The sequence below is a fragment of the Marmota flaviventris genome, chromosome 3, assembly GCF_047511675.1.
Source record: "Marmota flaviventris isolate mMarFla1 chromosome 3, mMarFla1.hap1, whole genome shotgun sequence".
NCBI lineage: Eukaryota > Metazoa > Chordata > Mammalia > Rodentia > Sciuridae > Marmota > Marmota flaviventris.
The window spans coordinates 171738462-171751902 of record NC_092500.1 but is presented as its reverse complement, the minus strand read 5'-3'; the positions used below and the strand labels follow the sequence as shown (position 1 = coordinate 171751902).

Here is a 13441-nt window from a genome sequence, read left to right as displayed (position 1 = left end):
ACATGGCATCTATGCAGAGGTGAAGACCAAGCAATTATCTTTAAACTCCGATTGGAAAGGCAAAGCCTCTGACCCCTAAGTCCATGGGACCTATCAGAATTTTTTCTTCAATATTCCTGATGGTAATCTTTTGTGTAACATAATTTCCCCTCTCAAACACTGGTCACCCGCATGCCATATCTATTCTTTTGAAGGGCATCTCAAGGAAAAGTTTGGATCTAGATTCTTTTTTTTTTTTTTTAGTTATAGATGGACACAATATCTTTATTTTTGTTTATTTTTTTATGTGGTGCCAAGGATCAAACCCAGTACCTCATACTTGCAAGGCAAGCACTCTACCACTGAGCTACAATCCCAGCCCTGGACCTAGATTCTTAACAGAGGACATCAAGAAAAGAGCTAGACTCTCAGTAGTGCATGCTTTAAATGAAGCAGCAAAAGGTAGACTACAGTGTGCACTGGAGTAGGAATGGTCAGTGGGAGTGTGACCCTGGACTCTGCCCTTTACTGCGTTACGTTGGGCAATCCACTGATTTCTTTGGTCTCTGTTCCATGGAGTCTGAAACATGGCTGATTTTGTTCTCCACCCAGTGCGGCATTGCTGCCACACTACACCAGGGGCGGCCTGGCTGTGGGAAACAGGCCCCAGGGCAGGCAGGGCGCTGTCCAGAAGGCAGTGTGGTTACCTGGCTGCTGTGGCAAGTGGGTTGGAGTTCTCTGAAATCATTTATCAGTGCTTAGTGAGATGAAACGAGAAGCTGGGGACCCTGGAGAAGCAAAAGGGTTGAGGACAGTCAAGGATGCCTTCCTGTCTCCCAGCTACGAGCGCTGAGGTCCTGGAGTGGCAGGCAACTCCCTGAGTCCCTGTGGTTCTGGGGACAGGGACCACCCTCAGACGCCACGGAAGGCAGGCTGGGGGACTGGAGGGGGAGTGAGGACACAGGAAGATACCGCCAGAGGGACTGTGTCAATTCACCACCACTCTCTGACCCAGTTTAGGACAGTCAGCCCAGTGGCATCTGCTGCAAGAGAAAGAAACGTGACACATAAACACAAATGGGGGAGGAGAGCAGAGCTATTTGGGACGGCAGACAGATAAGGAAATAGAGAGTCCTCCCTGTGGGCTTTCGCCCGTTTCTTTTTCCACTTTTCTGTTTGAGCTATGCCCTAATTCTTTCTTGTCGCAAGCCAGCTAGGGTCTGTGAGCACAAGATGACAAAGACGCAATCCAATTCCATTCATTCCATCTGGGACAGAGGCCTAAGGGCGGGCCCTGGGCCTGGGCCTTCACACAGGCCTCGATGCCGAGCCGAGTGGTTCTGCGCAGCATGAAGAACCAGCCTCCCAAGGACGTCCGGCTCGTCTCAGCCCGCAGCACTCCAGGCACCCTCTGGGCTGGGGTACGGAGACTGATGGTCCTGAAACCCGGGAGCAAGGACAGTTATCCTAATCAAGGCCCAGACAGATGGGACCAAACCAGCCAGTCTCCTAAAAAGGAGAGAAAGAGATTGAGGAGCAGGTCAGTCTATGTCTGGTAAAATTTGCTCTAAAAATCAGCACATTTCCGGACTTAGCATGTGCCTGATCACCCTGGGCTGAGGACTTCCCAGCTGCTGTCACTGACAGCCACCCTGGATGTACCATTACCATCACCCACATGTAGTACCACACGGCAGAACGGGTTTAGGTACCCAGCACCTCCCCAGCCCTCCTAAGCTCTCCCAGGATCCCATGGCTAAAGTCTGGAGATTTTAGTTCCCCGACTCTGGGCCGTGAGTGTCAGGTGGTCCTCACCTGTGGTCTCCTGTGATTGAGGGCCTCAAAGTCTTGCTGCCTTGATTTCTTCCTGCAGGAAAGCAGGATGAGGCAGCCCCACGGTCTTTCCCAGTCTTGTTCATGCTGTGACCCTAATGCCACCCCTTCTCTGTGCCTTGGTTTCCATTACTCAGGGCCTTCTCGTTTGCCTAATATCTAAACTTGAGAGAGTGGTGTCCATCCCACAAAGCTTCCACACAGGGCTCCCCTGCAAGGCAGTTAGCACCGAATCCCTTTTAGAGGCCAGGAAACTTGGGCTTAGAGACTCGCGAACCTGCCCTGGGTGTGCCAGCCTCAAACACCTGCTCCACGCTCTACTCCACTGGGCAGGGCCTCTTGACTGCTTTCGTCCCTTGGGCCACCGCTCATCCTCTTTCTCTTGCCACCATTGTGAGCCAAACCCAGGGCTCAGGCTTTACTCTTGGCTCAATTTCTGGAAAATCAGGTTCTTCACCTGCCGAGAGAGGCTGTCTTCACCATGATGTTCTCCCTGGCCACCTGCATTACAGTTCTACAGGCCCCTCAGCCACACAGCCACACATTCCCGAGTCCACTGCCGTGAAGATACACATATGATCAGATCTTAAAACATATTTTGCCTTTTATCTTCAAATAACAAAATAAATTTAAATGTTTTTGTGAGTTCCCTGAGAATAGTGTCAGAGTGCTATGGCTATTCCACCCAGTGGGCAGGAGGGACTGCCCACCTGATTCTTCCACAGCCTCAGAATGGAGACAGAATCAAGGATCCAAAGGGTTGGAGGGGCAAGCTTCAGAGTGCCCACAGGGCTCGGAAAGGCTTCTCCTTCCACCAACCAGAACAGCAACCTGATCCCCAGGGCTTGGGCAGAGTGCTCCTAGGAGGTTAAGTACCAGTCCTAGAGATGGAACTCTGTGCTGGCCCACCTCAGAAAGCTGGAAGGATTGAGTCAACCCTGGAAAGACCAAATGATTTCCAAGGAACAGTTAACTATATTGCAGAACAAATCTCAGGAAAACTCATAGGAAGGCAAAAACATCTAGCACCCCAAAGATAAAAATTAACAATGTCTTACATGTCTAATCAAAACTTACCAGAAACACAAAGAAGTGATTCCATAAGGCCCATAATGAAAAAAATCAGTCAATCAAAGAGACCCAGAAGTGACACTGATGACAGAATTAGTAGACAAGGACATTTAAACAATTATTGTAAATGCACTGAATATGTTCAAGAAACCAGAGGAAAGATTGAACATGTCAGTAGATTCACAGAAGATGTATCAAAGCCTCCAAGCAAACACCAAGAGGTGGAAAAAAAAGAGAGATGAAAATCACAACATCCAAGATGAAATAGCTTTGGATGGGTTAATGGCAGATTGAACATTGTGAAAGAAAAGACTGGAAGACTTGAAAACATAGAAATAGAACAACTGAAACTATCTAAAATAAATCTTGGAGATTTAAAAAAGGCTGAAAAAATGATCAGAATATAAATGGGACATTTATTGGGGGTCCCCAAAGAAAGGGAGAGGATTAAAAAATAATTGAAGATTAATGGCAGAAAGCTTCAGAGCCTGATGAAAACTATAAGCAGATTTAAGAAGCTTAACAAAATCCAAGCCCCCAAAAAACCCAAAGAACACCCCATCAAGGCACATCAGAGCTGTATTAGTTTCTGAGGGCTGCTGTAACAAACTACCATGAACTGGGAGCTCACAATAACAGAAATTTATTATCTTGGAATTTAGGAGGCCACAAGTCCAATACCAGGATGTTGCCAGGGCTGTGTTCTCTCTAAAGTCACCAAGGAAAAAATCCTTCCATGCCTCTTCACAGATTCTGGTGGTCGCCAACAACCCTTGGTGTTCCCTGGTGTGAAGCTACACACTCCTCTCTCTCTCCCACCTTCATGTGGTCTTATTTCTGTGTGTCTCTGTCTTCATATGACGTTCTCATGCGTGTACATGGGTGTATGTGTCCAAATTTCTCTCATTTCCTAAAGGCGCTAGTCATGGATCAGGACTTACCCTAACCCAGTGTAACAGCTTGATGTGATTGCCCCTGCAAAGACCCAATTTCCAAATAAGGCCACGTTCACAGGTACCAGAAGCTAGAACTTGGATGTATTATTTTGTGACAATACGATTACTTAAAACTGTTAAGAGAAAATCATAAAAGCAGCCAGAAGGGTGAAAAATATATTCCTTGTGTACAAAGGAATAAAGATAAGGATAACAGCAGATTTTCCACTGGATACTATGGAAGCTTTGCCCCCCAAGACATTGGAACAACATCTCCAAATTACTGAAAGAAAAAAGACAGAGTTGGAATTTTATATCCAACAAAAACATGTTTGATAAACTAAGGTGGGATACAGACTTTCTGAGAGGTACCAAAGCAGAAAGAATCCATCACTAGAAAAACTATACCACAAGAAACGCATCCTCCAAATGGAAGGAGCGTGATGCAGATGGAAATGCAAATCATCAAAGGAAGGAAGAACACTAGAAATGTCAGCTCTCTGGATATATATAAGATTATTCTCTTATTATTTAAATGTAAAATAGTAAATTATAAAATGACTATTAAAAGCAAAAATAATAACAATTATAATGTGGAGTTTGTAATGAGGATAGAATCAAATGTATGATAAAAAACAGCAGAATGACCAGGAGGAGAGAGATGGAATACACTATTTTCAGGAACTCACGGTACACGGTAAGTGAGGTGATGTCGATTGAAGTAGATAATAAGTTAAAGATGTAGCTGATAAACCTGAAAGTAACCACGAAAATAACACAGCAAAGAGGTATTATATAAACCTGTGTAGAAGAGAATCATGAAATACATCATTACCCTAGAAGAAGAGAGGAAAACCCAGAGAGTGAACAGAGACTGAGGAGGACAAGAAGAAAACAAAGAGCCATGGGAAGGTTCCAACAGCCTCCACCACCCAGTTAAGGTCAGGCACCGTCAGATTGGCTGCAAAGGCACAGCTCAACCATGTGCTGCCTACAAACTCACTTCAAATGTCAAGACAAGAGCTGGTTAAACGTTAAAAGACGGAAAATCATATATTTTGTAAGCACTAACCTAAAGAAAGCTGGAGTGCTGTATCAATATAAGAGAGGACTTCAGAACAAAGAATATTACTAGGGATGAAGAGGGTCATTTCATAACAGTTCCGTTCATGAAGAGGACATGAAATCTTAAACATTTATGTACCTGGTGACAGAATTTCCAAATACATGCAGCAACAACTAAAAAAAAAAAAAAACTATTATGAAGTAGACAATCCACAATTATAGTTGGAGAATTCAACATCTCTCTTCATAATTGATAAAGCGGACAGGGCATCAGTGAGGGCAGAAGGGTCGTGAATAACACCACTCACCAACTGGACTTGATTGGCACCTAGAGAACACTCTCCCTGACAACAGCACAAGGCGCATTTGTCTCAAGTACACACAAAACACTGACCCAAAGGGACTGTATTCTGGCCCGTGGAGAATGTCTCAGTAAATTAAAAAACTTCCAAGACATGTCTTTGATAAGGATGGAATTACATTCAAAACTGCTAACAGATCTCTGGAAAAATCTCCAAATATTTGGAAACTAAACAACAAATTCTTAACAACTCAGAAGTCAAAAGAACTCAAAGAGAAAAATTAAAAATATTTCCAACCAAGTGGAAATGAAAACACCAACATATCAAAACTTGCGGGATGCCACCAAGGCAATAAAGGGACAGGGATAGTGACAAACACCTGCGAGAGCCGGGACAGTAAGACTGGGGTGTGGGGAAGGCGCGGAGTCGGAGATGAGGAAGGAAAGCGTCTCTGCAGGTTACTGTGTTACTTACGTAGAAACTTTCATCAACCCATAAAGAAGAGGCTAGAATTAAGTGAGTTTAGCATGAAGGCACTCTACCAGGTCAACATACAAAACCAACTGTACTTGTATAAGCTAGCGATGAACAAGTAGAGATTGAAGTTCAAAAACAATATGACCATTACATTAAAATACGAAATACTTAGGGATATACTTAATAAAAGATATGCAATACCTGGACATTGAAAACTGCAAAGTTTATTAAGGGAAATAAAATACATTTACTTAATTAAATTTACTTAATTGTGCTCATAGATTGGAAGATACAACATGAGTAAACTATAAATTCTGTTTTAATAGGTCTTATTATTACCTTGGTACATAAGGCCAACAGAGCAGGAGATGACTGCCATTGAAAAGACAGTTTGTTACTCACAGGTCCAGAGGAGGGGGTGTGCCATCCATGGGGCCACCAGAAAGCACTGGGGTCCATCAGGAGGCAGAAGGAGAAGGGGGCACTGTGGACAAGAGCTTTTCTTGTAGCTGGGCGTGGTGGTACATACCTGTAATTCAGTGGCTCAGGAGGCTAAGGCAGGAGGATTGCAAGTTCAAAGCCAGCCTCAGCAACTTAGCATAGCTTGAGCAACTTAACAAGACCCCATCTTTAAATAAAATATTAAAAGGGCTGGGGATGTGGCTCAGTGGTTAAGTGTCCTGAGTTCAATCTTCAATAACAACAACAATAACAAAAAAGAAAACAAACCTATCTTGCAGTTTCTGCAGGAAGGATTGAGTGAGTTGGGATAAGTAGGCTAAGCAGCTTTAGATTGTCTAGTGTGAATAACTTCAGTGGGCTCTGGGGCTCAGGGCTGGCCCAGGGTGATGAGGTCAGGTAGACAGTAGCCAAGAGCGTGAGAGCCCAGGGGAGTGGGTGGCTGGGATGTGAGCTCTGGGCTAGTTTGTTTTTCTTTGGAAACACCCTCAGGAGAAGGACTCCTCCAAGGAGCAGTGGGGTGAGGGGTCAAGGCACGGAGATGCAGGTGGGTGACTGGGTTGTCCAGAACCAGGTGTGTCCAGCACATGCATGTCGGGTAGGTGTTAAAGTGGCAAGTTCACAGAAGCTGGGACTTGGCGGACACAGAGATGCAGTCTGGGAGTGGCGAGACACCTTCCGTCCTGTGATTCAGACTCCCTGGGCTGTGTGAGACAGACTTGGAACAAGACCCATCTCCCACCCCACTCTGACCAGTGGGCCCTGGTGACATGGCGGTTTCCCAAGACTAGCATCAGCTTAGAGAATCCACAATTCTGAGAAGGCCTGGACAGGTTCATTTCTGGAATCATTTTGTAGAAGATCCCAGTTCCTTCTGCAAAATGCTGAGGAAAGATTCCCTGAATCTTGAATGTTTTGAGGTCCTTGCTCAAAGGACCTGACCTCCTTATTACGTACTTTCTTGCTTTGTTCTGATCATGGTCATTGGTCTGCGGTCTGCTGCAGACTTCCATGGAACACATGCCTACATTGCCCTGGGACAGCAACTTCCTCCAAGGCCAGTCTCAGCTGCAATGTTCCAAGTTCTTTTGTTCCTCCTGTGACCAGACCCAGGATGCCTTAGGGCCCTGCACTCAATGCTCAGACTCCCTCTGGCTCTCCATTCCCTCCCTAAATGATCTCTACGGGCTCCCTGGCTTCACATGCCATTTCTAGGCTGATGACACTGAGATTTCTCGTTTTCAGATTCCTTCCAGGTTCTAGACCCGAATCACAAGCTTCCTTCCTCCCCGTCTCCACGAGGATGCCAGGAAGTGCTTCAACTTCTGTGGCCTAAGCTGAGTGATTCATCGACTCCTCCTCACCCCACACCTGCTCTTCCACAACAGCACCACCCCCAATTCCATCACCTGAAGAAGTGCTTGAATCTCTACAGCAGCTACTCAAATCAATGAAGAGCCCGAGCCCGCGCCCTGAGAAGGTCCTCTAGGTCCAGGCGCCGCTGAGCTCTCGTTGGGACCCTCCTCCTGCACATCACCTGAGCCCACTGACCTTTCTTTCTTCAATCCTCCCTGGCCTGGGCCATTTGTACTCCCAGGCCCTTCTGTTTGGAAAGCTTTTCCTCCAAGCAGCTAAAGTGTGCACAGAAGAGGGTGCTGACAGTCACCGCTAGTCTGCCCCGTGAGTGCTCTTAGCCAGCTGCTGCCTGCAGGCCACCACTGGGCTTGGGACATTCTGCTCCCCAGCTCACTGCCCAGCAGAGACGGCCCTGAACCAACACCCAGGCCCAGCTCCCGACTCATTCCTCTCGTCTTCATGACTTCGCTCAGGACCTGAAATCCACTTACTGATCCACTTGTTTGCATGTTCACAGCCTGTGGCCCCAACTCCTTGTCCAGACAGAAGGTTCTGCAAGGCGGGGACTGAGGTGTCTGCTCTCCAGCTCTAGTATCCCTGGCGTGATGGATGTGACAGGCACCTGAGAAGCAGCTATTACTACTGCAGTTGCAAGGAGCTGGAGGTGGGCATGTTTTCCAAAAATTTCAATCATAATATTTTCCATTTGGGGGAAAATGATTCTGAGGCGTCTTATCTCAGAGCTCTCTTACAGCTTGTTAATCCATTTCGAAGTGCTTACAAATATCCTCCTAAACAGGGGAAAGATGGACGAGGCACAGGGCAGTTGGTATCAGTGAATCTGTAGATTTTTATTAGAACAGGCGTTTCTCATAGCTGTAAGCAAAGCATTAAGCTCATCAAGCTAACGCACATCTTTCTCTGCACAAAGACAGCTGAGGAGTGAGAGAAGGCCTCCTGTACATGTCTTGGTTCTGCAGAGGAAAGCATTTCAGGAGTGAGCTATTGAGGCTGTAAATGTTTGCAAACTGTAAGGCACTGGGGGACAGGAGGGCGTGTGAGGAGTCACAGACACAGATCAAGGATTCCCAGCTCCCTGAGCCCTGTCCAGCTATCTTCCAGCTTCACCCCTTGTCTCCCATGGCAGGTGCTCAGAAAGGGTGGACACAGGGTCTGAGGGTGTTCATCATCTCCACTGAGATCCCAAACGACCCAGAAAATCTCACAGATAACTTACTTCCACCCTAACTTCCTGGACAAATTATGTTTTATCAACTTGCCATTTCACATCCTGTGAATTAAACCTTAATTAAAAACTGGATTGGGGTACAATGCTTTTGCACTACGCTACGTGCACTTCAGAAAGCCACTAATGTGAATCACAGAGGCATGACCCCATTCAGTGAAGGGATTTTTGTTGGAACCCCTGGGATCCACCAGGAAGGGAGAAATCACTTGTTAATACCCAATGGACAGGAAACGCCGGTGCCCCCAAGGCCACAGTAGCCATTCGGGTTCTTGCTTAGGTACTGCTGGTGGTAGTCTTCCGCATAGTAGAAAGTCTGTCCCTCCCGGATGTCAGTGGTGATCTGGTTGAAGCCATGCTTTGAAAGAACCTGTGGGGGGGGGGGAGAGAGAGAGAGAGAGAGAGAGAGACCTCAGGACAATGCGGGGCACTGGGCGTCCTGGAAGAGGAGGGCTGAGGTGCGGCAGGAAGTGGCTGGGGGCGAGGTCATGCTCTGGCAGGGCCGTTCCCAGATGGATGATTCTGGGTGGACACGTACCCTGTTCTACCTCAGTGGACTGGAATTTGAAATCAGGTGGAAATCAGGTTTTTTGACTTTGGGATTTATGCTCTACCCCTGCCCCATTGCTGCCCCTCTGCTCTCAGCCCAGGGACAGGCTCCACACACCCTCAGACAGTGGCACAGAATGTCTCCACTCTGCAGTTCCCGGGAGCAGGATCCCTGCTCAGGTGCCCTGGGAGCCCAGTACCTGTGGGGTCTGTTCTCTGAGCTCCAGGCCAGGAGGGCAGGGGAGTCAGATCAGGGGAGGACATGGCCCGAGGGCCTGTGTCAGCCATTGCTGCCCTCTGTGACCCAGTTTAAGTCTCAGTGGCATCTGCTACTAGGGAAGGAAACCTGTCACTACAGTTGAGGGGAAAGAACAGAGTTATTTGGGGCAGGAGACGGATTAGGAAACACTCCTCACAGACTCCAGCCTTACTTTTCCTTTTGGATTTCAGCTGCGCCCTGATTCTTCCTGGTTGCAGAGGGTGTCTGAGCATAAGGCTTCAGAGACTCAACCCCAGGTACTGACTCCATTGGCACAGAGCTGCCAAGTCAAGCTAGGGACCTGTGCTTTCACGAGGCGCTGACCATCTGAGTTGAAATCCTCAAACCCGCCCGCACAGGGAACCCAATGTCGGTAGGCACCATGTCGGGAGGCTTCAGGCTTCTCCTGAGAACCCAGGCTTTCTCCAGAATCTCCGCTCAGCCCTCTGAGCCGGAATGAGGCAGACTCATGATCCCACAGCCACGCAGGCCATTTAGTAGCACGGAACAGGTCCTTGCCAAGGCTGGCTATTGGACCAGACAGTCCAGCAACATCCAGCGTTCTTGCAGGGGCTAGAGATGAGAATAAGGAGCAGTCTAATGTCAGTTTTTACTACTTATTTTTTTTTTGGTAAACTAGCCATTATTGAGGGTTTCCCAGATGCGGTGCCCTGTGCAAAGAATTCACACATGTTAATTTTAGCTTCACAACAGCCCTAGGAATGAAGTCCTATTATTGCCTCCTGTATTTAACAGTGCATGTCAGATATTGTGCCTTGAATCCTTGACGCCCTCAGTGTGGACTGGGACTGCAGAGGTGGAGCTTGGGGACCACATTTCTCCAATTTTACCTATAGCAATGGCCCACTTTTGATTCCACCAGTTAGAGGAACCCACATGGAATCTCCTCAACACGAGGAGAGACCATTACTTGCAAAGTGCCACAGTGAGGATGGTGACGGCTATGTGTGGAGCACACACCTGCGACTCTGCCAGCTCTCCTGCTTCCCTCCATTCCCAGGCTGCAGGCCATTCAAGTCATTGGGCAATGAGTTCTGGAGATTTCTGTAAACTCTTGGCATCTTGAAATCTAAAGATGTTTTTCTGGACCTTCACTTGCAATGATTCTGTAAACACCAAATCCCCTATACCAAATCCATCCTGCTTGAACTAACTGAACGTTTTCTGTTTCCATGACTGAATCCTGGCTAATGGCATTTGGTGCCAGATTGTTTTCAGGAAACAGAACCCCAGGAGGATGAGACCTGAGAGTGGTGGACTGGCAGGTTAGATCCGTAGTCAGGAGTGACCTCCCTGTGAGTGGTAACCAGCACAGGCCCCCACAGTGGCCACTAATAGTTGCCTGTGAAGGAAAGCCTTTCGGACTCGGTGGCTGTGAATGGAATTTTCTGGGGAATATGACGGGCAGGAGAACTGTGGGGAGTGTTTGCTGCATCAGGCAGCAGAGAGCTTGAAAAGAAAAAGCCAAGTTCAGGACTCAACATGGGTGGCCCAAGGCGGGTAAAGAGAAGAAGAGAACTCCTATGATGGGTTTAAAATAATCTCTCTGCAGCTGTAACCAGATACCAATAAAAGATTCCATCTTAAGGACTCAAGGTTTCTGGCAAGTGGAGATCTCCTGGGGTCTTCAGACCAGAAGTGAGGGTGCTGGTTCCCCTGCAGCTGGCTGACTCGCCTGGTTCACCTCCTGCCCTGTGCTGTCACACACCGGACCCGTTCTGAAGGGTCCTCCGACCGCCCCTTCCTGGTCTCCACCCTCAGCGCCGACCCGCCCAGGTGGGCCCAGGTGTCTGGCCGCAGCCCCCAGGGATCTACTCAGGCTGAGGCCTCTGGGCCGGCTGCTCTTCCAGGACCTCGGGGCAGGCAGGACCCAGGGCGGCGGCCCGGCCAGGCCTCAGGGCTCGGAAGTCCCCACCGGTGCTGGCGGGCTGCGGGGAGGCCCGCACCCGCGGCTGCAGTTCCAGCGCACGGCCGCAGGGTGGCAGGCGCTGCGCTCGGATCCCGGAGCCGCCCCAAGCCAGGAGCGGCCAGGGAGGACCTGTCCGCCAGGCAGCCCGGGTGGGCCCAGCCGCACCCCTGCTCCGCCTCTCCCAGGACTCTTCCCCACCCCTTTCTCCCTCTTACCCCAAAACAATGGTCTGCAGGCTTTTGCTTTCCATGGATCTTTTGGGCTGTCAACACACGGGAACGCGACAAGCACACCCACAACACTTAGGTGCCTCCTGGCTCTTGGTATCTAGAGCCTCGGGTTGAGATGCTGCTCCTCTAAAGAATGGCCGAAGCACTCGGCGGGAGACTCGCTCCCACCCGCGCTCCGCTGGTTTCTATTCCCCACCTCAGCTGATCCCACAGACACCTTAAGAGGGTGGAACTCGAACCCAGAACTCCCCCAACAGCAAGAGAGAGGACTGTCTCCCACCCCCTCCCAGGGCTACTGGCCTTCCAAACACTGGATTCCCCAAGACTTCCCAAACATCTCCTGAGCCCAGCAGAGGCCAGAAGACCAGCTAGAGCCGCAGGAGGGCAGAGTTGACAGCAAAGGTGCTGGGCTCAGGGGTTTGCAGGGCCCTGGCATGGCCCCTGGCGTGGCCGATGCCAGACGCAGGCTCCTTTTCTTTTATTTTCCCATTTCATTGTGCTAGCAATCCTGTGGGGCAGGGTCACTTTTCTGACTCTACCCAGGAAGAAACAAAAGCAGTTAAGAACCTTGGTCAAGTTCACGTGCTAAGAGTCAGTGGTGGGTTGGGATAAGGATCCAGGCTGTGGGGCTCTGGATTCCATGCTCCTTCTCACACACAGGCCATCCCTAAAATGGGGCTGGGAGGGGAGTAATGAGCATGCCAGAGGGGAGATGGTGGATTTGAATCCACAGCAAAGTTGTGCTGGAATTCTGTGGAGTGGGAACTGGGAGCAAGGCCAGGGTGCTGGCTCTGAGACGTCCATGTGCCACATGCATGTGTGTGGGACAGAGGGCATGTACACACATACCGCACACGAGTGCACCACGGGCACGTGCATCAGTGCTCATGAGGATGTGCGTGAAACACACTCAACCTCACCGTGGCCTGACTACACATACCTTTCACTTTTCAGAAGTGAAATCATGTATCAGGATGAAGAAATTTGAACACACATTAGTGGTGCTTAACACCTAGGTGTTTGACACACAACTAAACCAGTCAGGGTCACTCCAGGTGAACTGGGCTGGCACAAAATAATCACACAAAGACAGAGACATACCTTTTTCTTGGGGTTCTGTGACAGCTCCTCTGACCCAGGTCCCACAGAGGAGGCAAGGTGGGTGAGAAAGAGGAGGGAGCACGCCTTGAACCCAGTTTTATTGGGGAGAAGCCATTCAAATGAGGCAAGGGATAGGATTACAAAGGAACAGTTGTAACTCAACCCCACGATGTGATGCCTACTCCTGGAGCCACGCCTCATTACCCGAGTGGAGGCCCGAGTTATTGTGGGTCACAATAATTGTTCAGTATCTCTTGCTCAGGACTTAAGGGAGTGTCCAGAGCGGCTCCGACACCTGGGGAGAATCCAGTGAACACTGCGCATGCTCCTCCCATAGGAAGGTCACAATCAAACATTTGCTTATCATTTCAAAGGACTCTGTGAACCTCTGGAGTCCTCCACAGTCCAGGATCCAGAGCCTTAGACAGGGCTGCCAAGTTCGAAGACATCATGGCCACTGCCCATTCCCCAGCAACCACCACTCCCAGGGCATATCCCGTCAGCAGTGACCACCTTCAAGGCAGATGACCCTGATCACAGTTAGAAGGCCCTTTAGCAAGGAGAGGTGGCTGTGCTTGCTACAGGGAAAGACGCCGGGAAAGAAAGAACAGTTCACACCTTTGCAGACTATTTTTGAAAGCCTCATGAA

At 49.0% G+C, this 13441-nt stretch overlaps 1 protein-coding gene across 4 annotated transcripts in view; it reads right to left on the bottom strand.

Moving 5' to 3' along the window:
- Positions 1 to 259: 259 nt before the first annotated feature.
- The window catches only part of Msra (methionine sulfoxide reductase A), a 335755-nt gene continuing 322573 nt past the window's right edge, over positions 260 to 13441 (bottom strand). For 3 of the 4 annotated variants that reach the window (XM_071610625.1, XM_071610624.1, XM_071610627.1), the window contains one exon: positions 8308 to 9093. In XM_071610625.1, coding sequence (XP_071466726.1) covers positions 8929 to 9093 — 165 coding nt within the window. In that variant the 3' untranslated portion in view covers positions 8308 to 8928. Of the gene's footprint in view, positions 1489 to 8307; positions 9094 to 13441 lie in introns of those variants that run through there. The other variant, XM_071610626.1, reaches the window with a different exon arrangement.